Below are 26,290 nucleotides of genomic sequence, written 5' to 3' on the forward strand. Positions count from 1 at the left end.
CTGTGAACCATCAGATCCTCCTCTCCACCCTCTCCGAGCTGGGCATCTCCGGCGCGGCCCACGCTTGGATTGCGTCCTACCTGACAGGTCGCTCCTACCAGGTGGCGTGGCGAGAATCTGTCTCCGCACCACGTGCTCTCACCACTGGTGTCCCCCAGGGCTCTGTTCTAGGCCCTCTCCTATTCTCGCTATACACCAAGTCACTTGGCTCTGTCATATCCTCACATGGTCTCTCCTATCATTGCTATGCAGATGACACACAATTAATCTTCTCCTTTCCCCCCTCTGATAACCAGGTGGTGAATCGCATCTCTGCATGTCTGGCAGACATATCAGTGTGGATGACGGATCACCACCTCAAGCTGAACCTCGGCAAGACGGAGCTGCTCTTCCTCCCGGGGAAGGACTGCCCGTTCCATGATCTCGCCATCACGGTTGACAACTCCATTGTGTCCTCCTCCCAGAGTGCTAAGAACCTTGGCGTGATCCTGGACAACACCCTGTCGTTCTCAACTAACATCAAGGCGGTGACCCGTTCCTGTAGGTTCATGCTCTACAACATTCGCAGAGTACGACCCTGCCTCACGCAGGAAGCGGCGCAGGTCCTAATCCAGGCACTTGTCATCTCCCGTCTGGATTACTGCAACTCGCTGTTGGCTGGGCTCCCTGCCTGTGCCATTAAACCCCTACAACTCATCCAGAACGCCGCAGCCCGTCTGGTGTTCAACTTTCCCAAGTTCTCTCACGTCACCCCGCTCCTCCGCTCTCTCCACTGGCTTCCAGTTGAAGCTCGCATCCGCTACAAGACCATGGTGCTTGCCTACGGAGCTGTGAGGGGAACGGCACCTCCGTACCTTCAGGCTCTGATCAGGCCCTACACCCAAACAAGGGCACTGCGTTCATCCACCTCTGGCCTGCTCGCCTCCCTACCTCTGAGGAAGTACAGTTCCCGCTCAGCCCAGTCAAAACTGTTCGCTGCTCTGGCACCCCAATGGTGGAACAAACTCCCTCACGACGCCAGGTCAGCGGAGTCAATCACCACCTTCCGGAGACACCTGAAACCCCACCTCTTTAAGGAATACCTAGGATAGGATAAAGTAATCCTTCTAACCCCCCCCCCCCCCCCTTAAAAGAGTTAGATGCACTATTGTAAAGTGGTTGTTCCACTGGATATCATAAGGTGAATGCACCAATTTGTAAGTCGCTCTGGATAAGAGCGTCTGCTAAATGACTTAAATGTAATGTAAATGTATTTATTTTTATTTTTTTTATTTTATTTTACCGTTATTTTACCAGGTAAGTTGACTGAGAACACGTTCTCATTTGCAGCAACGACCTGGGGAATAGTTACAGGAGAGAGGAGGGGGATGAATGAGCCAATTGTAAACTGGGGATTATTAGGTGACCATGATGGTTTGAGGGCCAGATTGGGAATTTAGCCAGGACACCGGGGTTAACACCCCTACTCTTGCGATAAGTGCCATGGGATCTTTAATGACCTCAAAGAGTCAGGACACCCGTTTAACGCCCCATCCGAAAGACGGCACCCTATACAGGACAGTGTCCCCAATCACTGCCCTGGGGCATTGGGATATTGTTTAGACCAGAGGAAAGAGTGCCTCCTACTGGCCCTCCAACACCACTTCCAGCAGCATCTGGTCTCCCATCCAGGGACTGACCAGGACCAACCCTGCTTAGCTTCAGAAGCAAGCCAGCAGTGGTATGCAGGGTGGTATGCTGCTGGCGTGTATAACGTCCTCTTCAACGTTGCAATTAGCAGTAAACATTAGCATGAGAGAGAGAGATACCCAACCCCCTAGAACGCCAGGAAATGAAATACCCGAAAATCGCAATATACTGACATAAACTGATATAATTCGGTTTAAAATAACAAGATTATGATGTCATTAAAGCCTATATCGAATAAAAACACAGCCGGAAATTTCTAAGATCTATAACCGATGGTTCTAGTACAATATGCCAAGGTCCTCAGTGCGTCAGAGCGAAGAGGGAAAAGAACAGACACGTCTTTGCCAAGTGATTTATAACCTTTGAGATCTACGTAGAGACTCCATTTCAAGTCTCCCTATTCGCTAACATCCAGGGGAAGGCGTATGCAGTGCATCTCAACCAATAGAAGACAGGCAGATTTATACACAGGTCTCAGAGCAGCTAGCAAAATTTGGCATTCTCACATACACATAGGAAAATTGCTCTAAGTCCAGTTCTGTTTCACTCACAGATATAATTCAAACGGTTTTAGAAACTAGAGAGTGTTTTCTATCCAATAGTAATAATAATATGCATATTGTACGAGCAAGAATTGAGTATGAGGCAGTTTAATTTGGGAACGTAATTATTACAAAGTGCTAACAGCACCCCCTATTTTAATCTCTGGCAGGAACAGTACTGGGCCCGTATTCATAAAGCGTCTCAGAGTAGAAGTGCCCATCTAGGATCAGGTTCCCCTGTCCAAATAATCTTATGCATTATGATCTTAAAGGCTAAGCTGATCCTAGATCAGCGCTCCTTCTCAAATCAAATCAAATGTTATTGGTCACGTACACATGGTTAGCAGATGTTATTGCGAGTGTAGCAAAATGCTTGTGCTTCTAGTTCTGACAGTGCAGCAATATCAACAAGTAATCGAACAATTCCACAACAACTACCTAATACATACAAATAGTAAAGGGGTAGAATAAGAATATGTACATATTATCAGGTTTGAAGGTAAGACCCAGGTGCAGACAATGTCGATGTAACAAAAGTTTATTAAATCAAACACGGGCATGCAAAGGTACAGGACGACAGGCAGGCTCAGGGTCAGGTTAGGCAGAAAGGTGTAACGTTCCTGACCTGTTTTATGTTGTTTTTGTATGTGTTTATGGTCAGGGCGTGTGTTTTGGGTGGGCAGTCTATGTTTTCTGTTTCTATGTTGGTTTTGGGTTGCCTGGTATGGCTCTTAATTAGAGGCAGGTGTTTTGCGTTTTCCTCTAATTAAGAGTCATATTTAGGTAGGGTGTTCTCACTGTTTGTTTGTGGGTGATTGTCTTCCGTGTTCTTATATGTATGTACCATACGGGACTGTTTGGTTGTTCGTTTCGTTTTGATGTAGTCTGTTCCTGTCCGTGAGTTTTACGTTAGTTATGTAAGTTCATGTTCAGGTTTTTTCGTCTACGTCGTTTTCTTGTTTTGTAATTTTGAAAGTGTTTGTTTTCGTGTTGCCATCGTGTCAAATAAAAGATGGCTTATTTCCCGAATGCTGCGTATTGGTCCACTGAACTTTCTCTCCTCTCCTCGTCTGAGGAAGAGGAGAACGACAGCCCTTACAGAATCACCCACCACGCTAGGACCAAGCGGCAAGGGAAAGCTCAACGGAGTAAGGGACAGGAAAAGAAGGAGCAATGGACTTGGGACGATATATTGGACGGAAAGGGTTGCTACACATGGGAGGAGATCCTGGCTGGTAGGGATCGCCTCCCATGGGAACAGCTGGAGGCACTGAGGAGAGCAGAGGCTACCGGAGAGAGGAACCGGAGTTATGAGGGAACGCGTCTGGCACGGAAGCCCAAAAAGCCCGTAAGTAACACCCAAACATTTCTTGGGGGGGGCTAAGAGGTAGTGGGCCAAGGGCAGGTAGGAGACCTGCGCCCACTTCCCAGGCTTACCGTGGAGAGCGGGAGTACGGGCAGGCGCCGTGTTACGCAGTAAAGCGCACGGTGTCTCCTGTACGAGTGCATAGGCCAGTGCGGGTTATTCCACCTCCCCGCACTGGCAGGGCTAGATTGGGTATTGAGCCAGGTGTCATGAGGCCGGCTCAACGCGTCTGGTCTCCAGTGCGTCTCCTCGGGCCGGCATACATGGCACCTGCCTTACGCATGGTTTCCCCGGTTCGCCTACATAGGCCGGTGCGGGTTATTCTACCTCCCCGCACTGGTCGGGCGACCGGGAGCATTCAACCAGGTAAGGTTGGGCAGGCTCAATGCTCAAGAGTGCCAGTACGCCTCCACGGTCCGGTATTTCCGGCGCCACCTCCCCGCCCCAGCCTAGTACCTACAGTGCCTACACTACGCACTAGGCTACCAGTGCGTCTCCTGAGCCCAGTTCCTCCTCCACGCACTCTCTCTGTAGTGCGTGTATCCAGTTCGGTGCCTCCAGTTCCGGCACCACGCACTAAGCCTCCTGTGCGTCTCCAGAGCCCTGTACACACTGTATCTTCTCCCCCTACTAATCCTGATGTGCTTGTCCTCAGCCCGGTGTCACCAGTGCCGGTACCTCGCATCAGGTATAGAGTGGGCTTTGAGAGTACAGTGTGCCCTGTCCCTGCTCCCCGCACTAGTAGGAAGGTGCTTATCCTTAGCCCGGTACCTCCAGTTCCGGCTCCACGTAACCAGGTCTACAGTGCACCATATTCGGCCAGAGCCATCCGTCTCACCAGCGCCATCTGAGCCATCCGTCTCCCCAGCGCCATCTGAGCCATCCGTCTCCCCAGCGCCATCTGAGCCATCCGTCTCCCCAGCGCCGTCTGAGCCATCCGTCTGCAATGAGCCTGCAAAGCCGCCCGTCTGCCATGAGCCTTCTAAGCCGCCCGTCTGCCATGAGCCTACAGAGCCGTCTGCCAGACAGGAGCCGCTAGAGCCGCACGCCAGACAGGAGCCGCTAGAGCCGCCCGCCAGACAGGATCTGCCAGAGCCGCCAACCAGACAGGATCTGCCAGAGCCGCCAACCAGACAGGATCTGCCAGAGCCGCCAACCAGACAGGATCTGCCAGAGCCGCCAACCAGACAGGATCTGCCAGAGCCGTCAGCCTGCCATGAGCGTCGAGAGCCGTCAGCCTGCCATGAGCGTCGAGAGCCGTCAGCCTGCCATGAGCGTCGAGAGCCGTCAGCCAGCCATGAGCGTCGAGAGCCGTTCAGTCAGGATCTGTCTGAGTATATCATCCGGGACCTGCCCCTTGTCCTGGTGCTGCCCCTTGTCCCGGTGCTGCCCCTTATCCCGGTGCTGCCCCTTGTACCGGTGCTGCCCCTTGTCCCGGTGCTGCCCCTTATCCCGGTGCTGCCCCTTATCCCGGTGCTGGTCCTTATCCTGGTGCTGCCCCTTATCCTGGTGCTGCCCCTTGTCCCGGTGCTGCCCGTTGTCCCGGTGCTGCCCCTTGTCCCGGTGCTGCCCCTTGTCCCGGTGCTACCCCTTGTCCCGGTGCTGCCCCTTGTCCCGGTGCTGCCCCTTCTCCCGGTGCTGGCCGTTCATTTAGGGGATGTTAGTTTTAGGGTGGTCTTTGGGAGGGGAAGACAGAAGCGGGGAGTGACTATGGTGGTGTGGGGACAGCGTCCAGAGCCTGAGCCACCACCGTGGTCAACTGCCCACCCAGACCCTCCCCTGGACTTTGTGCTGGTGCGCCCGGCGTTCACACCTTGAGGGGGGGGTTCTGTAACGTTCCTGACCTGTTTTATGTTGTTTTTGTATGTGTTTATGGTCAGGGCGTGTGTTTTGGGTGGGCAGTCTATGTTTTCTGTTTCTATGTTGGTTTTGGGTTGCCTGGTATGGCTCTTAATTAGAGGCAGGTGTTTTGCGTTTTCCTCTAATTAAGAGTCATATTTAGGTAGGGTGTTCTCACTGTTTGTTTGTGGGTGATTGTCTTCCGTGTTCGTATATGTATGTACCATACGGGACTGTTTGGTTGTTCGTTTCGTTTTGATGTAGTCTGTTCCTGTCCGTGAGTTTTACGTTAGTTATGTAAGTTCATGTTCAGGTTTTTTCGTCTACGTCGTTTTCTTGTTTTGTAATTTTGAAAGTGTTTGTTTTCGTGTTGCCATCGTGTCAAATAAAAGATGGCTTATTTCCCGAATGCTGCGTATTGGTCCACTGATCTTTCTCTCCTCTCCTCGTCTGAGGAAGAGGAGAACGACAGCCCTTACAAAAGGTCAAAACTCGGAAAACTAGTAAACAAGCACTATAGACAGGACAGGAGCAAGGGGGAAACCACTGGTCGGTCTGAATGAACAAAACGAACTGGCAACAGACAAACAGAGAACACAGGTATAAATACACATGGGATAATGGGGAAGATGGGCGACACCTGGAGGGGGGTGAAGACAATCAGAAAGGCAGGTGAAACAGATCAGGGTGTGACACATAAATATATGGATGAGCAGTTACCAAGCGGCATAGGCAAAATGCAATAGATTGTATAAAATACAGTATATGGGATGAGTAATGCAAGATATGTAAACATCATTATTAAAGTGGAATTTATAAAGTGACTAGTGATCCATTTATTAGAGTTGCCAATGATTTCAAGTCTGTATGTAGGCAGCAGCCTATCTGTGTTAGTGATACATTTAATGAATACAGTCCCTGGTCTTGTTGCAGCTAGCTAACTTTATAAAGGTCAGTGTTAGCCATCCCTGAAAGGCCAGTCTGTCTGGTCTTTGTTTAATGTAGTCTGTCACTAGCTGCTGCATATGTGATTTATCTATACAGTTCACAGTGCTATATCAGTTAACACATAATAATATTGTAGATGATCAGAGGTCAGCCTAGTGATCCATGTTGCTAAGGTCCGAGGTAATATACTGTAAGAGTCCACAAGTGGACTGCAGAAAGACCTAGGGTTATGGTTATGGAGCCCTACAGATGGAGATACACATATGTAGACAGAGTTATCTGCATTAGCGTCTAGAAGCCCTCTCAATAGAGGGAGTACCTCTCAGTCTTACCAGGAGTAAGGAATACCTCTGACCATGTGACCTCACATCTAAACAGGATCTACCTCCCACTGGAACTCAGCACTGATCAATCTACCAATCTAACCTCAACTGTGTTTGTTACCTACCACTCTCGTCTGTACTCTACCTCGGCTCTACCTCTCTGACCCCTACTGTGTGACCTCTGACTTATGTACTGTGACCCAGTGTCTGCCCATGCCCATGCCAGTCCGCCCACCATTCCTTCCTCTCTGTGCCCTCCCCGCACCCCAGGTGGGCGACCAGATCCTGGAGGTGAACGGGTGCAGCTTCCTGGGCATCCCCCATGACGAGGCGGTGCGCGTGCTAAAGTCATCGCGCCACCTGATAATGACTGTGAAGGACGTGGGGCGCTTGCCACATGCCAGGACAGTAGTGGGGGAGACCAAGTGGATTGCCAGCTCCCAAATCGCTGAGAGCTCCGCCAGCAGCAGTGTGGCTGGGTAAGAGAGAGAGAGGGGGTAGGGAGAGGGAATGGGTGGGAGAGGGTGAGGGAGAGTAAGGGTTGGGGTGAGGGAGGTGACGAGGGAGGGGGTGGGAGAGGATGAGGGAGGGGTGAGAGATGGTGAGGGAGGGAATGAGGGAGATGGTGAGGGAGGGGGTGGGAGATGGTGATGGTGTTTAAAAGTAAAGCTTGCTAATTGAATTTGCACCTGATTTAATGTGTCATTTCAAGAGGGCATCTTTGATTTTACCACACCTCTCCCTTTACTGACCCCAACGGCATGCTTTGAATCAGTAATTATGTTGTTGGCTGCTTAGATTGCTATGAGAAGCTAGAATTACTCTCATAAAGACAGAGATATTGTCCTTCTCCCCATTGTGACGATAGATACCTCTTCATCTGTTCTGCCTGCTCTGTAGATGTAATCTGTATGCATGTGTGCAGTTGAATAGATGAATGACCCACATACAAGGTTTCCATACATTTCCATTTCAAATGCTTTTCCATGCGTACCAGTTTATTTAGTGTCACTCCGGGCAATGAGATGTGTGTGTGTGTGTGTGTGTGTGTGTGTGTGTGTGTGTGTGTGTGTGTGTGTGTGTGTGTGTGTGTGTGTGTGTGTGTGTGTGTGTGTGTGTGTGTGTGTGTGTGTGTGTGTGTGTGTGTGTGTGTGTGTGCGCGAGCGCGCGCGTGTGTGGGGTGCTCTGCTCCAGCTCAGTGTCATTAGCTGTAATGCAGTACGCCTGATTAAAAGAGCTTTGGAGAGCTGGTCACACACCACAGAGAGAAAAAAATAACTGCAAGGTAGCTGTTTTTATATCAGGGCAGTACATCACTCTAACGTCTGGCAGTCTGCCTGCCTGCCTGTGTGTGTGTCCACATATTGTCAGAGAGGAGAGGTAATGACAACATGCTACCAGTGATACCTGTGTGTCTGGAGTGAGCTGTCATGAGGACAGCGTAATAATGTGTTCTGTTTATCTGTGTATCCTGCAGCTTGTCCGTGGACCAAGGAGCATCAGGAAAGGTAAGGCCAACCTACACACAGAGATCTGTCTATGACATCATCAGTCTTATATGTGTCTCCCTGGCCTGCCAGTGGACATGTTTAACTATTCTTGTGGTGACCAGAAGTCGCCACAAGAACAGTAAATGAACAAAAAGTTGACCAACTGGGGACATTTTGTTAGTCCCCACAAGGTAAAATGCTATTTCGAGGTGGTTTAGGGTTAAAGTTAAAATTAGTGTAAGAGTATGGGTTAGGGTTAGGTTTAGGGTTAGGGAAAATAGGATTTTAAATGGGACTGAATTGTGTGTCCCCACAAGGTTAGCTGTAAAAGTGTGTGTGTCTTTGTATGTGCTGTGATCATATCTGCTCTCTCCAACTCTGTCGACATCTGTATCCACATCTGTGACAGCGCCACATCATGCCAGCATGTAGGGAAGCAGAGGGACGCTGGCATTTCGTCCATGTCATGCGGTCGGCACCGGTATTATTGGGTGTGAGGGCATCAGCAGGGCGAGAGGCCAGGCTTAGGTCAGGCTGGGAGAACCCCCAGAACACAATACTGTCCCACAGGACTCATGCTGTTTGTGTTGCTGTTTTTGACAACTACAGAGAACTTGGCCTGAGGAGAGGGAGCTGAACTTTACATAGCTCTGGTGCAAGGCCTTAACTGCATCTTGTGGATACTTGTCAACGTCAGTAAACCACACACAATGCCCTGGACCTGAGCTAAACTTTACAGGACTATGCAGAGATTGTACCTTTACTTGTAATATAAACTCATATTTAAGCAATAAGGCCTGGGGGGGTGTGGTACATTGGTTAATATACGATGGCTAACGACTGTTCTTAGACACAACGCAAAGCGGAGTACAGCCTAGATACAGCCCTGAGCCGTGATATATTGGCCTTATACCAAAAACCCCCGAGGTGCCTTATTGCTATTATAAACTGGTTACCAACACTAATAGAAGAGTAAACAAACATTTTTGCGTCATACCTGTGTTAAATGTAAGCAATAAGGCCTGGGGTGTGTGGTATAACATACCACGGCTAAGGGCTGTTCTTTTGCACGATGCAACACGGAGTGCCTGGATACAGGCCTTAGCCGTGGTTTTTCGGCCAAATACCAGAAACCCCCGAGGTGCCTTATTACTATTATAAACTGATTACCAGCGTAATTAGAGCAGTATAAATACATGTTTTGTCATACCCGGTATACGGTCTGTTATACCACGGCTGTCAGCCAATCAGCATTCAGAGCTCGAACCAACAAGTTTATAATGTCTGATATACCACACCTTTCAGCCAATCAGTATCCAGGACCCAAACTACCCATTTTATGATATATTATACCCTATTTAGTGGTCATCATCAAGAAAAATTAGGGCATTTTACTTCACTCACTTGACAAAAAAAGAAGGAACCCACACAAGATAGCATAACAGTGCGGACGTGTTTGTTGTTGTCCCGTGTAAATTTTATGTTTTTTTTTGTATATACTTAAATTGATTTAAATATCTTTTTTCATTTTTAAATTAAATATACCTTCCGGCAACCCGCCTCGCCTAATGTGATACGGATCTACTATTTTTAGACCTTATAGCTAGAACCCCCAGCAGAAGCTAGCTATCAGCAGCTAACCAGCTAATTAGCTACTAGCTATTTAGTCATTGTTAGCCACTGCTAGCGGCCTTTACCTTTAGCTCAGACACCAGCCACTTTTAGCCTGGATAATACCTGCCAGTCTGCACAGCGCGATATCAACCCTGAGCATATCGGACTGCTTTTCTCCATTACATCACCAGATTCCTGCCGTAAGCTCTGGACCATTACTCCGGATCATCGCAGCTAGCTAGCTGCTACCGAGTGGCCCAGCCCCGAAGCTAGCCTTGAGCCAGGCTAATCTCCCGGCCTGCTCAGTGGACCCTATGATCACTTATCAACACAGCTGATGCCTCCCAGACTCTTCACTAACACGACTAGAAGCCACTACATCACTGGATTCCTGCCATAACCTCTGGACCTTTGCACCGGACGCACCGGAGTGGCTATAGTGGCTAAAGCCCTTGTCCCGAAGCTAGCACCAGTTAGCCTCGAGCCAGGTGCATCTCCCAGCTAGCAAACAAAATTACTCCAGCTACAATACATTTTTTGCCAATTTGGCCTGGACCCTTTGTCGACACGGAGCCCCGCCAATCCATCACGACTGGTCTGCCGACGGTGACGCCCTTGTCCCAAAGCTAGCACCAGTTAGCCTCGAGCCAGGCGCATCTCCCGGCTAACGTAGTAACGACTATCTAACGGCTTCCCTGTTTCATCTATTGCTGTTCACTGGACCCTATGATCACTTTGCTACATAGCTGATGCCTGCTGGACTGTTTATTAATCACAATACTCAATTTTGTTTATTTTGTTTATCTGTCGGCCCCAGCCTCGAACTCAGGCCCTGTGTGTAGTTAACTGACCCTCTCTGCCCATTCATCGCCATTTTACCTGTTGTTGTTGTCTTAGCTGATTAGCTGTTGTTGTCTTACCCGTTGTTGTCTTAGCTAGCTCTCCCAATCAACACCTATGATTGCTTTCTGCCTCGCTTTATGTCTCTCACTAATGTCAATATGCCTTGTATACTGTTGTTAAGGGTAGTTATCATTGTTTTATTTTACTGCGGAGCCCCTAGTCCCACTCAACATGCCTCAGATAGCTATTTTGTCCCACCTCCCACACATGCGGTGAACTCGCCTAGCATAACTAGTGCATCCAGCGATGCAACCTCTCTTATCGTCACTCAATGCCTAGGTTTACCTCCACTGTACCCACACCCTACCATACCCATTGTCTGTACATTATGACCTGAATCTATCCTACCACGCCCAGAAATCTGCTCCTTTTAGTCTCTGTTCCCAACGCACTAGATGACCAGTTCAGATAGCCTTTAGCTGTACCCTCATCCTACTCCTCTTCATAGGGTGATGTAGAGGTTAACCCAGGCCCTGTGTGTCCCCAGGCGCTCTCATTTGTTGACTTCTGCAACCGTAAAAGCCTTGGGTTCATGCATGTTAACATCAGAAGCCTCCTCCCTAAGTTTGTTTTACTCACTGCTTTAGCACACTCCACCAACCCTGATGTCCTTGCCGTGTCTGAATCCTGTTTTAGGAAGGCCACCAAAAAATCTGAAATTTTCGTCCCCAACTTCAACATTTTCCTTCAAGATAGAACTGCCAAAGGGGGGGGGGAGTTGCAATCTACTGCAGAGATAGCCTGCAAAGTTCTGTCATACTTTCCAGGTCTATCTCCAAACAGTTCGAGCTTCTAATTTAAAAACTTGATCTCTCCAGAAATAAGTCTCTCTCTGTTGCCACCTCTAACAGATCCCCCTCAGCTCCCAGCTGTGCCCTGAACACAATTGATTGCCCCCCATCTATCTTCAGAGTTTGTTTTGTTAGGTGACCTAAACTGGGATATGCTTAACACCCCGGCCGTCCTACAATCTAAGCTAGATGCCCTCAATCTCACACAAATGATCAAGGAACCCACCAGGTACAACCCCAAATCCGTAAACATGGGCACCCTCATAGATATTATCATGACCAACTTGCCTTCCAAATAAACCTCTGCTCTTTTCAATCAGGATCTCAGCAATCACTGCCTCATTGCCTGCATCCGTTATGGGTCCGCGGTCAAACGACCACCCCTCATCACTGTCAAACACTCCCTAATACACTTCTGGAAGGATATTCTGGAAGGATATTGACCTCATCCCGTCAGTAGAGGATGCCTGGTTGTTCTTTAAAAGTAATTTCCTCACCATATTAAATAAGCATGCCCATTTAAAAAAATGTAGAACTAAGAACAGATATAGCCCTTGGTTCACTCCAGACCTGACTGCCGTCGACCAGCACAAAAACTTCCTGTGGCGTACTGCACTACTAGCATCAAATAGTACCCGTGATATGCGACTTTTCAGGGAAGTCAGGAACCAATACACACTGCCAGTTAGGAAAGAAAAGGCTAGCTTTTTCAAACAGAAAAGGCATCCTGTAGCTCTAACTCCAAAAAGTTCTGGGACACTGTAAAGCCCATGGAGAATAAAAGCACCTCCTCCCAGCTGCCCACTGTACTGAGGCTAGGAAACACTGTCACCACCGATAAATCCATGATAATCGAGAATTTCAATAAGCATTTCTCTATGGCTGGCCATGCTTTCCTCCTGGCTACCCCAACCCCGGCCAACACCCCCGCAGCTACTTGACGAAGCCTCCCCAGCTTCTCCTTCACCCAAATCCAGATAGCTGATGTTCTGAAAGAGCTGCAAATCCTGGACCCGTACAAATTAGCTGGGCTAGATAATCTGGACCCTCTCTTTCTAAAATTATCCGCCGCCATTGTTGCAACCCCTATTACTAGTCTGTTCAACCTCTCTTTCGTATGGTCCGAGATTCCTAAAGATTGGACAGCTGCCGCGGTCATCCCCCTCTTCAAAGCGGGTAACACTCTTGACCCAAACTGTTACAGACCTATATCCATCCTGCTCTGCCTTTCTAAAGACTTCGAAAGCCAAGTTAACAAAGATCACTGACCATTTCGAATCCCACCGTACCTTCTCCGCTGTGCAATCCTGTTTCCGAGCTGGTCACGGGTGCACCTCAGCCATGCCCAAGGTACTAAACGATATCATAACCGTCATCGATAAAAGACAGTACTGTGCAGCCGCCTTCATCGATCTGGCCAAGGCTTTCGACTCTGTTTATCACCGTATTCTTATCGGCAGACTCAACAGCTTTGGTTTATTAAATTACTGAAATGACTGCCATGCCTGGTTCACCAACAACTTCTCAGATAGAGTTCAGTGTATCAAATCGGAGGGCATGTTGTCCGGACCTCTGGCAGTCTCTATGGGGGTACCACAGGGTTCAATTCTCGGGCCGACTCTTTTCTCTGTATATATCAATGATGTCGCTCTTGCTGCGGGTGATTCCTTGATCCACCTCTATGCAAACAACACCATTTTGTATATATCTGCCCCTTCTTTGGACGCTGTGTTAACAAACCTCCAAACGAGCTTCAATGCCATACATCACTCCTTCCATGGCCTCCAACTGCTCTTAAATGCAAGTAAAACTAAATGCATGCTCTTCAACCGATCGCTGCCCGCACCCGCCCACCCGATTAGCATCACTACTCTGGACGGTTCTGATTTAGAATATGTGGACAACTACAAATACCTAGGTGTCTGGTTAGACTGTAAACTGTCCTTCCAGACTCATATTAAGCATCTCCATTCCAAAATTAAATATAGAATTGGCTTCCTATTTCTCAACAAAGCCTCCTTCACTCACGCTGTATAACATACCCTGGTAAAACTGACTATCCTACCGATCCTCGACTTTGGCGATGTAATTTACAAAATAGCCTCCAACACTCTACTTAGCAAACTGGATGCAGTCTATCACAGTGCCATCCGTTTTGTCAGCAAAGCCCCATATACCACCCACCACTGCGACCTGTATGCTCTCGTCGACTGGCCCTTGCTACATATTCATCGCCAAACCCACTGGCTCCGGGTCATCTATAAGTCTTTGCTAGGTTAAGCTCCGCCTTATCTCAGCTCACTGGTCAGCATAGCAGCACCCACCCGTAGCACGCGCTCCAGCAGGTATATCTCACTGGTCATCCCCAAAGCCAACACCTCCTTTGGCCGCCTTTCTTTCCAGTTCTCTGCTGACAATGACTGGAACGAATTGCAAAAATCGTTGAAGTTGGAGACTTATATCTCCCTCACTAACTTTAAGCATCAGCTATCTGAGCAGCTTACCGATCGCTGCAGCTGTACACTGCCCATCTGTAAATAGCCCATCCAACTACCTACCTCATCCCCATATTGCTTTTATTTACTTTTTTTTGCTCTTTTGCACACCAGTATTTCTACTTGCACATCATCATCTCCACGTCTATCACCCCAGTGTTAATTTGCTAAATTGTAAATACTTCGCTACTATGGCCTATTTATTGCCTTACATCCTTACTCCATTTGCACACACTGTATATAGATTTTTCTATTATGTTATTGACTGTACTTTTGTTTATCCCACGTGTAACTCTGTGTTGTTGTTTTTTGTCACACTGCTTTGCTTTATCTTGGCCAGGTCGCAGTTGTAAATGAGAACTTGTTCTCAACTGGCCTACCTGGTTAAATAAAGGTGAAATATCTATTTTTTTAAACACTGCTCTTGGGCCTCCCGGGTGGCGCAGTGGTCTAGGGTACTGCATCGCAGTGCAAACTGCGCCACCAGAGTCTCTGGGTTCGCGCCCAGGCTCTGTCGCAGCCGGCCGCGACCGGGAGGTCCGTGGGGCGACGCACAATTGGCATAGCGTCGTCCGAGGTAGGGAGGGTTTGGCCGGTAGGGATATCCTTGTCTCATCGCGCTCCAGCGACTCCTGTGGCGGGCCGGGCGCAGTGCGCGCCAACCAAGGGGGCCAGGTACACGGTGTTTCCTCCGACACATTGGTGCGGCTGGCTTCCGGGTTGGAGGCGCGCTGTGTTAAGAAGCAGTACGGCTGGTTGGGTTGTGCTTCGGGGGACGCATGGCTTTCGACCTTCGTCTCTCCCGAGCCCGTACGGGAGTTGTAGCGATGAGACAGGGTAGTAATTACTAGCGATTGGATACCACGAAAAATTGGGGAGAAAATGGGATAAAAATTTAAATTAAAAAAAAAAAAAAAAAAAAAAACACTGCTCTTGATAGTATTACTGCTCTTTAATAAGCTTTATGTATCGTTCAGAGCTCTTGTGAGTTTTTTAAATTAGCACCCTTATGTAGACCTAGCCCACACTGCTTTATCTGAACATGATGTTCCAGTATGCTTGTACTGTAGAGAGAGTCTTTAGTTACAAGGTCTTCTCTCACTGATGCTCATTTTGTCTTTGGTTTTGACTTTGGCCCTGTCTTCAGTGCAGCGGAAGTTTTTTTTAGATGGAAAGGAGACAGGTGGAGAGTTGGGAGAAACAAAATCTGCCAAAAAGAAGGACAGCAAGGAAAGAAGAGGGGTGGAAGAGACAGGTAGAGATCACCGTCGATTACACATCTCTTGAAGTGCTGCTCCTCGCCATTGACATAGCTAGGTCGTGTCCTTGGGTCCACAGGGAGATGTAGAGGAGCGGGGCATTGGGTAGACTTCCAAAAAGGTGTTACTGTGTCTACACTGATAAAGCATGACACAATCCTTGTGTGTGCAAAGTCAGTCATCTCACCTTGTAGAGCTCCTGTACAGCTATCTTTGTAGAGAACTATGTGTCTTTAGCCCCAAATTGTGTGTGTGTGTGTGTGTGTGTGTGTGTGTGTGTGTGTGTGTGTGTGTGTGTGTGTGTGTGTGTGTGTGTGTGTGTGTGTGTGTGTGTGTGTGTGTGTGTGTGTGTGTGTGTGTGTGTGTGTGTGTGTGTGTGTGTGTGTGTGTGTGTGTGTGTGGTTTAGGGCAAGGGTACAGGTTAGGGGTTAGCTAAAATATGATTTTGAATGGGACTGAATTGTGTGTGCGCACCCGAGTGCTTGTGCCAGAGTGATCTTGTAGGACGAACACGTTCCTTCACAAGGTGACTTAGCGGATGAATGAGCTTTATGAGCTGCTGTGCAATCCCTTTATGTTAATATGCACAAAAAGATCCTTCCATTAAAGTGATACCCTGCATGAGCAGCCAGATACTGGGACAGGACAGTCCTTTATAATCGCTTAGAAGAAGGAGAAAGGAAAAGAGAGGAGAGAAGAGGAGAGGAGAGCCTACTATCTCTTGAAAAAGGCATCACTGGATGTATTTCCTTTGATTTCCTAGATCCCTATAAACAATCCAAACGAAATACTCATCAACCTGATGAGATTTTGTGAGGATTACTGGATTGGTTTATAAAACAATAATTCTTTAAATTAATTTAACTTTAAAAAAATGTTTTATCCAAAGTCAACTGACATTCACAAACAGAAACAATAAAACACAGAAACAAGACATGTATACAACTATACAGCACATACAATAACATGCCGAACTTGGTCACAATCATACAGTCTACATTCTTTGAGATGGTCCACATACTGTATGGTTTCCAAATTCTGTCAAAAAAGTATTACATGCATTCTGACAGGAGTGTAGTAAGTCCTATGAATTATCTTAAATTGCAGTAGTTTAAGTTGTAGAAGCAGGTATAAACATTTTTCACATATCTGTGACCAATGGTTCTCCTTTAGAGAAGAATTTCTTCCTTTAGATCTGTTTCCTATCTTTTCCTCATAGGTTCTGAACTATCAGGTACTTTCAATCAGCCCTTGATATAACTTGGCAATTAACTTCTTTGGTGTAGCAGCTTCTTTCAGTATTTGTTCTATGCTAGATGCCTTTGATTCATCTAGATTCTGTTGAAGCGATTGAATATGATTGAATTTCTGAGTTGTAAGATCTTAAAGAAATCGGCCTTGGATAATCCAAATCTTTCTTGTAATTGATTGAATGACAGTAGAGAGCCATCATAGTACACGTGCTCAAAATTCATGCTGCCACTTTGGAACCAGGACTTGGAGGTAAGATGGGGTTATTCCAAATAGGGGTGCGATAATGGTACTTTCCACCTCGTGAATTGATGTACATTTTCCCAAATATGAAAGTAATTGAGAATTAATGGATTGTCTGTTCTGTAACTCAACACCTTGGACCCGAAGTAGTGAATATATTTGAGATCATAAGGTATCATAAGGTGTTACATTTCTGGCTTTGATACTCCTCTATGCACAAGGATAGTCTGCTGTCCATTGTTAAAGTGAATGCAGTTTTGCAGCCCAGTAATACATCTTCATATGAGGTAGTCCAACACCTCCAGCTTTATAGGGGAAGTGTAAAACAGTCAATTAGATTATTGAGATATTTCCATTCCAAATAAAGTTGGAGAGCAGGCCATTTATTTTATTAAAAAGTTAGATGGAATTTAAACTGGCAAGGCCTGGAATAAATACACTACATGACCAAAAGTATGTGGACATCTTATTCCAAAATCATGGGCATTAATATGGAGTTGGTCCCCTCCTTTGCTGCTGTAACAGCCTCCACTCTTCTGGGAAGACTTTTCACTACTGTAGGTGTTGGAACATGCAGGGACTTGCTTCCATTCAGCCACAAGAGCATTAGTGAGGTCGAGAACTGATTTTGGGCGATTAGGCCTGGCTTACAGTCTGCGTTCCAATTAATCTCAAAGGTGTTCGATGGGGTTGAGGTCAGGGCTCTGTGCAGACCAGTCAAGTTCATCCACAACGATCTTGACAAACCATTTCTTTATGGACTTCGCTTTGTGAATGGGGACATTGTCATGCTGAAACAGGAAAGGCCTTCTCCAAACTGTTGCCACAAAGTTGGAAGCACAGAATCGTCTAGAATGTCATTGTATGCTGTAGCATTAAGATTTCCCTTCACTGGAAATAAGGGGCCTAGCCTGAACAATGAAAAAAAGCCCCAGACAATTATTCCTCCCCCACCAAAACTTGACAGTTGGCACTATGTATTGGGGCAGGTAGCGTTTTCCGGGCATCCGCCAAACCCAGATTCGGACTGCCAGCTTCACCAGCTGTCCAGAGAATGCGTTTCCACTGCTCTAGACTCTAATGTCGCCGAGCTTTACACCACTCCAGCCGAAGCTTGGCAATATGCATGGTGATCTTAGGCTTGTGTGTGGCTTCCATGGCCGAGTCACACACCTGTCTATATAAGGTCCCACAGTTGACAGTGCATGTCAGAGCAAAAACCAAGCCATGAGGTTGAAGGAATTGAGACAGGATTGTGTCGAGACACAGATCTGGGGAAGGGTACCAAAACATTTCTGCAGCATTGAAGGTCCGCAAGAACACAGTGGCCTCCATTATTCTTAAATGGAAGAAGTTAGGAACCACCAAGACTGGCCGCCTGGCCAAACTGAGCAATCAGGGGAGAAGGGCACGTCTCTGAAAGTCCTTGAGTGGCCCAGCCAGAGCCCAGACCTGAACCCGATCGTACATGTCTGAAGATGGCTGTGCAGTGACACTCCACATCCAACCTGACAGAGCCTGAGAGGATCTAAAGAGAAGAATGGGAGAAACTCCCCTAATACAAGTGTGTCAAGATTGTAGCATCATACCCAAGAAGACTCAAGCCTGTTATAGCTGCCAGAGGTGCTTCAACAAAGTACTGAGTAAATGCTTATGTAAATGTGATATTTCATTTTATATTTTTTTTTATACATTTGCAAAAATGTCTAAAAAACAGTTTTGGATTTGTCATTATGGGGTATTGTGTGTAGATTGATTAGGGGGGAAAACTATTTAATCAATTTTAGGATAAGGCTGTAATGTAAGAAAATGTGGAAAAAGTCAATGGGTCTGAATACTTTCCCGAATGCACTGTATGTCACCATTAGTACATTTACCGGAAATTCCTATAATCTCCAATCTACAATGTTTGTTACTTTGGTTACGGTAATTTATTTTAATGCATTCAATAGCATTATTCCAGTCTTCCTGTTCTCATTGTTGGAGTGGACACAATGTTTGCAGAGTGCACAGCCTATGCTACACTTGTGAGAAACAAGTTTTGGTTTATTTCCTTCGATTTACGAGTTTTGTCAATTTAGTCATTGTCTTTTGTTTGGGGTGCTCCTGTCAATGTTGAGAAAGGACCCGCATGCATAGAAGTAGTCCTATAGCCTACCTGGCCTGTGCAAATGTAGGCATAGAAATGTGCCCACTTGGAGATCTGATAGTATTTCTGATTGGCTTAACGCACCACCACTAATGACCTGTGGAGCTTCTCAAAGTAATTGTTTCTTCACCTCGAACAGCAAGCAAACAAAGTCTGTTTTTACATCCATTGAGAATTACAATAGTTCCTCAATGCATTTGAAAAATATTTATTTTGAAGTTAACAAAAACAGGGAACTCTCTACGGAGAGAGGGGGGAGAGGGAGAGAGAGGGGGGGAAGGAGAGAAAGAGAAAAAAAAGAGAGTTAGTAGCAATTCTGGCGAAGGAAGAGTTTCAAAAAGTCTTCAAAGTTTACCCAAGCGAGCTGCCAAGCCCCAGAGCTGGCTGTAATAGATGCAAGGCAGAATAAAGCTGTAGACTGAGAGCTGTTGGCCGAGTCAGCTGGGAAGGCGCTCTTAATACACTGTGCAACAGCTTCAAAAATGTTCAATATGAACAGAGAGGAACACTCGCACAGTATCATCTGTTCTCAGCTCCCAACTCATTTCAGCTGTGAAGATACAGCCAGATGATGATATTTAACAAGACCCTGCTGCTAGCCATTCTCTGTCCTTCATCTTGATTTAGTCCATCACAACAGTCATACTCTTTTTAATTACAGCCAAAGGCCAGAATGGGCCGATAAGCTAATTAATTAAGAGTTGGTCGCACGGCAGAATGAAATAGTTTGTGACGTGACCCCACTTGCACCATGACATCGAGTAAAAATGTATGTGTTTAGCACTGGTTCAGTACAACAAACGTCTCATAGCAAAGGATCTGGCATACGACTACTTTCATTTTAATGGTGAATGGAAGAGATAGCCTAATCAGTGGCTATGCATAGACTCTAATTGATTTTGACAGGGCTATTATTGGCTAATAGCTTTCCCCCCAAAGACACCTTGTCTAAAGAATAACAAATAAATATGGTTTCACAATGAGGTTATAGAGGTGGATACACATTTAAACGCTATTCTCTCTGTTTCCATCGATTCGGAGAACCTCACACAATCAGTGGAGAGGAGGGCTCAATGGATTGTTCCATTTTCATGGAATAGTGGGACACACGCACACACAAACACACAAACACACACCCACCCCCAGCCCCCCCCACCCCACCCCACCCCCACCATCCCCCAGGATTCAATAGCTGTCACAAGTCCCTGTGTGTTTAGTACCAGGATGTAAACATTGTGTGGCTCCAGGGGCACCAGCCTCTGATGGCACTTTCCCTCACTGCTTCTCCACAGACAGTGGAGGAGCAGCCCTTGAGCAAGGCACTTAACCCTCATTTGCTCCAGGAGTGCTCTACTACTATGGCTACCCTTTCACTGCACCTATCCAGCGTATATGACAATATAATTTGTATTTTTTTTGCAAAGTAGCTCAAACGTAGTAAGTAGGTGCAAAGTAACAAATTAGCTAAAATCAAATCAAATCATCAAATCAAATGTATTTATATAGCCCTTCTTACATCAGCTGATATCTCAAAGAGCTGTACAGAAACCCAGCCTAAAACCCCAAACAGCAAGCAATGCAGGTGTAGAAGCACGGTGGCTGGGAAAAACTCCCTAGAAAGGCCAAAACCTAGGAAGAAACCTAGAGAGGAACCAGGCTATGAGGGGTGGCCAGTCCTCTTCTGGCTGAGCTGGGTGGAGATTATAACAGAACATGGCCAAGATGTTCAAATGTTCATAAATGACCAGCATGGTCAAATAATAATAATAACAGTAGTTGTCGAGGGTGCAGCAAGTCAGCACCTCAGGAGTAAATGTCAGTTGGCATTTCATAGCCGATCATTGAGAGTATCTCTACCGCTCCTGCTGTCTCTAGAGAGTTGAAAACAGCAGGTCTGGGACAGGTAGCACACCTGGTGAACAGGTCAGGGTTCCATAGACGCAGGCAGAACAGTTGAAACTGGAGCAGCAGCCCGGCCAGGTGGACTGGGGACAGCAAGGAGTCATCATGCCAGGTAGTCCTGAGGCATGGTCCTAGGGCTCAGGTCCTCCGAGAGAGAGAAAGAAAGAGAGAAAGAGAGAATTAGAGAGAGCATACTTAAATTCACACAGGACACCGGATAAGACAGGAGAAGTACTCCAGATATAACAAACTGACCCTAGCCCCCCGACACATAAACTACTGCAGCATAAATACTGGAGGCTGAGACAGGAGGGGTCACTGTGGCCCCATCCGATGATACCCCCGGACAGGGCCAAACAGGCAGGATATAACCCCACCCACTTTGCCAAAGCATAGTCCCCACACCACTAGAGGGATACCTTCAACCACCAACTTATCATCCTGAGACAAGGCCGAGTATAGCCCACAAAGATCTCTGCCATGGCACAACCCAAGGGGGGGGGGGGGGGGGGGGCGCCAACCCAGACAGGAAGATCACATCAGTGACTCAACCCACTCAAGTGACGCACCCCTCCTAAGGACGGCATGAAAGCGCACCAGTAAGCCAAATAAAATAAAATTTTATTTGTCACATACACATGGTTAGCAGATGTTAATGCGAGTGTAGCAAAATGCTTGTGCTTCTAGTTCCGACAATGCAGTAATAACCAACAAGTAATCTAACCTAACAATTCCACAACTACTACCTTATACACACAAGTGTAAAGGGATAAAGAATATGTACATAAAGATATATGAATGAGTGATGGTACAGAACGGCATAGGCAAGATGCAGTAGATGGTATAGTGTACAGTCTATACATATGAGATGAGTAATGTAGGGTATGTAAACATAAAGTGGCATAGTTTAAAGTGGCTAGTGATACATGTATTACATAAAGATGGCAAGATGCAGTAGATGATATAGAGTACAGTATATACATATACATATGAGATGAGTAATGTAGGGTATGTAAACATTATATTAAGTGGCGTTGTTTAAAGTGGCTAGTGATACATTTTTACATAATTTCCATCAATTCCCATTATTAAAGTGGCTGGAGTTGAGTCAGTATGTTGGCAGCGGCCACTAAATGTTAGTGGTGGCTGTTTAACAGTCTGATGGCCTTGAGATAGAAGCTGTTTTTCAGTCTCTCGGTCCCTGCTTTGATGCACCTGTACTGACCTCGCCTTCTGGATGATAGCGGGGTGAACAGGCAGTGGCTCGGGTGGTTGTTGTCCTTGATGATCTTTATGGCCTTCCTGTGACATCGGGTGGTGTAGGTGTCCTGGAGGGCAGGTAGTTTGCCCCCAGTGATGCGTTGTGCAGACCTCACTACCCTCTGGAGAGCCTTACGGTTGTGGGCGGAGCAGTTGGCGTACCAGGCGGTGATGCAGCCCGACAGGATGCTCTCGATTGTGCATCTGTAGAAGTTTGTGAGTGCTTTTGGTGATTTCCTCAGCCTCCTGAGGTTGAAGAGGCGCTGCTGCGCCTTCTTCACAACGCTGTCTGTGTGGGTGGACCAATTCAGTTTGTCCGTGATGTGTACACCGAGGAACTTAAAACTTTCCACCTTCTCCACTACTGTCCCGTCGATGTGGATAGGGGGGTGCTCCCTCTGCTGTTTCCTGAAGTCCACAATCATCTCCTTTGTTTTGTTTTGTTGAGTGTGAGGTTATTTTCCTGACACCACACTCCGAGGACCCTCACCCCCTCCCTGTAGGCCGTCTCGTCGTTGTTGGTAATCAAGCCTACCACTGTAGTGTCGTCCGCAAACTTGATGATTGAGTTGGAGGCGTGCATGGCCACGCAGTCGTGGGTGAACAGGGAGTACAGGAGAGGGCTCAGAACGCACCCTTGTGGGGCCCCAGTGTTGAGGACCAGCGGGGTGGAGATGTTGTTACCTACCCTCACCACCTGGGGGCGGCCCGTCAGGAAGTCCAGGACCCAGTTGCACAGGGCGGGGTCGAGACCCAGGGTCTCGAGCTTAATGACGAGTTTGGAGGGTACTATGGTGTTAAATGCTGAGCTGTAGTTGATGAACAGCATTCTCACATAGGTATTCCTCTTGTCCAGGTGGGTTAGGGCAGTGTGCAGTGTGGTTGCGATTGCGTCGTCTGTGGACCTATTGGGTCGGTAAGCAAATTGGAGTGGGTCTAGGGTGTCAGGTAGGGTGGAGGTGATATGGTCCTTGACTAGTCTCTCAAAGCACTTCATGATGACGGAAGTGAGTGCTACGGGGCGGTAGTCGTTTAGCTCAGTTACCTTAGCTTTCTTGGGAACAGGAACAATGGTGGCCCTCTTGAAGCATGTGGGAACAGCAGACTGGGATAAGGATTGATTGAATATGTCCTTAAACACACCAGCCAGCTGGTCTGCGCATGCTCTGAGGACGCGGCTAGGAATGTCGTCTGGGCCTGCAGCCTTGCGAGGGTTAACACGTTGTTTTACTCACCTCGGCTGCAGTGAAGGAGAGCCCGCAGGTTTTGGTAGCGGGCCGTGTCAGTGGCACTGTATTGTCCTCAAAGCGAGCAAAAAAGTTATTTAGTCTGTCTGGGAGCAAGACATCCTGGTCCGCGACAGGGCTGGTTTTCTTTTTGTAATCCGTGATTGACTGTAGACCCTGCCACATACCTCTTGTGTCTGAGCTGTTGAATTGCGACTCTACTTTGTCTCTATACTGGGACTTAGCTTGTTTGATTGCCTTGCGGAGGGAATAGCTACACTGTTTGTATTCGGTCATGTTTCCGGTCACCTTGCCCTGGTTAAAAGCAGTGGTTCGCGCTTTCAGTTTCACGCGAATACTGCCATCAATCCACGGTTTCTGGTTTGGGAATGTTTTAATCGTTGCTGTGGGTACGACATCGTCAATGCACTTTCTAATGAACTCGCTCACCGAATCAGCGTATTCGCCAATATTGTTGTTGGACGCAATGCGGAACATATCCCAATCCATGGAACATATCCCAATCCATGTGATCGAAGCAGTCTTGAAGCGTGGAATCAGATTGGTCGGACCAGCGTTGAACAGACCTGAGCGTAGGAGCTTGCTGTTTTAGTTTCTGTTTGTAGGCTGGAAGCAACAAAATGGAGTCGTGGTCAGCTTTTCCGAAAGGAGGGCGGGGGAGGGCCTTATATGCGTCGCGGAAGTTAGTATAACAATGATCCAAGGTTTTACCAGCCCTGGTAGCACAATCGATATGCTAATAGAACTTAGGGAGTTTTGTTTTCAGATTAGCCTTGTTAAAATCCCCAGCTACGATGAATGCAGACTCAGGGTGTGTGGTTTCCAGTTTACAAAGAGTCAGATTAAGTTCGTTCAGGGCCATCGATGTGTCTGCTTGTGTCTGCTTCCCTTGGTAGATAATGCAGTCGACATTTGATTGTGAGGAATTCTAAATCAGGTGAACAGAATGACTTGAGTTCCTGTATGTTGTTATGATCACACCACGTCTCGTTAATCATAAGGCATACAACCCCCACCCCTCTTCTTACCAGAAAGATGTTTGTTTCTGTCGGCGCGATGCGTGAAGAAACCAGCTGGCTGCACCGACTCCGTTAGCGTCTCTCGAGTGAGCCATATTTCCGTGAAGCAAAGAACGTTACAATCTCTGATGTCGCTCTGGAATGTTACCCTTGCTCGGATTTAATCAACCTTATTGTCAAGAGACTGGACATTGGCGAGTAGTATGCTAGGGAGTGGAGCGCGATGTGCCCGTCTCCGAAGCCTGACCAGGAGACCGTTTCGTTTGCCCCTTTTACGGCGTCGTTGTTTAGGGTCGCCAGCTGGGATCAGATCCATTGTATTGGGTGGAAGGCAAAACACAGGATCCGCTTCGGGAGAGTCATATTCCTGGTTGTAACGATGGTGAGTTGACGTTGCTCTTATATTCAGTAGTTCCTCCCGACTGTATGTAATGAAACCTAAGATTACCTGGGGTACCAATGTAAGGAATAACACAAAATACTGCATATTTTCCTCGGAACGCGAAGCGAGGCAGCCATCTCGGTTGGCGCCGGAAGTAGCCAGTGACTCAGTCCCTGTAATAGGGTTAGAGGCAGAGAATCCCAGTGGAGAGAGGGGAATCGGCCAGGCAGAGACAGCAAGGGCGGTTCGTTGCTCCAGAGCCTTTCCCTTCACATTCACACTCCTGGGCCAGACTACACTCAATCATAGGACCTACTGAAGAGATGAGTCTTCAGTAAAGACTGAAAAGTTGAGCCCGAGTCTGCGTCTCTCACATGGGTAGGCAGACCATTCCATAAAAATTGAGCTCTATAGGAGAAAGCCCTGCCTCCAGCTGCTTGCTTAGAAATTCTAGGGACAATTAGGAGGCCTGCGTCTTGTGACCGTAGGGTACGTGTAGGTATGTACGGCAGGACCAAATGTAATGCTTTGTAGGTCAGCAGTAAAACCTTGAAATCAGCCCTTACTTAACAGGACGCCAGTGTAGGGAGGCTAACACTGGAGTAATATGATTTTTAAAAAATTGGTTCTAGTCAGGATTCTAGCATCCGTATTTAGCACTAACTGAAGATTATTTAGTGCTTTATCCGGGTAGCCGGAAACTAGAGCTTTGCAGTAGTCTAACCTAGAAGTAACAAAAGCATGGATTCATTTTTCTGCATCATTTTTGGACAGAAAGTTTCAGATTTTTGCAATGTTACGTAGATGGAAAAAAAGCTGTCCTCGAAACAGTTTTTATATGTTTGTCAAAAGAGAGATCAGGGTCCAGAGTAACGCCGAGGTCCTTCACAGTTTTATTTGAGATGACTTTACAACCATCAAGATTAATTGTCAGATTCAACAGAATATCTCTTTGTTTCTTGGGACCTAGAACAAGCATCTCTGTTTTGTCCGAGTTTAAAAGTAGGAAGTTTGCAGCCATCCACTTCCTTATGTCTGAAACACAGGCTTCAAGAGAGGGCAATTTTGGGGCTTCACCATGTTCCATTGAAATGTACAGCTGTGTGTCATCCGCATAGCAGTGAAAGTTAACATTATGTTTTCGAATGACATCCCCAAGAGGTAAAATATATAGTGAAAACAATAGTTGTCCTAAAACAGAGCCTTGAGGAACACCGAAATGTACAGTTGATTTGTCAGAGGACAAACCATTCACAGAGACAAACTGATATCTTTCCGACAGATGAGATCTAAACCAGGCCAGAACTTATCCGTGTAGACCAATTTGGGTTTCCAATCTCTCCAAAAGAATGTGGTGATCGATGGTATCAAAGGCAGCACTAAGGTCTAGGAGCACGAGGACAGATGCAGAGCCTCGGTCTGACGCCATTAATAGGTCATTTACCACCTTCACAAGTGCAGTCTCAGTGCTATGAATGGGTCTAAAACCAGACTGAAGCATTTCGTATACATTGTTTGTCTTCAGGAAGGCAGTGAGTTGCTCGCAACAGCTTTTTCAAAAAAATTGAGAGGAATGGA

At 47.0% G+C, this 26,290-nt stretch overlaps 1 protein-coding gene across 2 annotated transcripts in view; it reads left to right on the top strand.

Moving 5' to 3' along the window:
- Nucleotides 1-26,290, top strand: part of whrna (whirlin a) — a 168,747-nt gene that overhangs the window by 107,713 nt on the left and 34,744 nt on the right. For both annotated transcript variants that reach the window (XM_055874156.1, XM_055874157.1), the window contains exons 4-5: nt 6,978-7,186; nt 8,185-8,215. In XM_055874156.1, coding sequence (XP_055730131.1) covers nt 6,978-7,186; nt 8,185-8,215 — 240 coding nt within the window. The remainder of the gene's footprint in view (nt 1-6,977; nt 7,187-8,184; nt 8,216-26,290) is intronic.

The sequence above is a fragment of the Salvelinus fontinalis genome, chromosome 21 (assembly GCF_029448725.1).
Source record: "Salvelinus fontinalis isolate EN_2023a chromosome 21, ASM2944872v1, whole genome shotgun sequence".
Lineage (NCBI taxonomy): Eukaryota > Metazoa > Chordata > Actinopteri > Salmoniformes > Salmonidae > Salvelinus > Salvelinus fontinalis.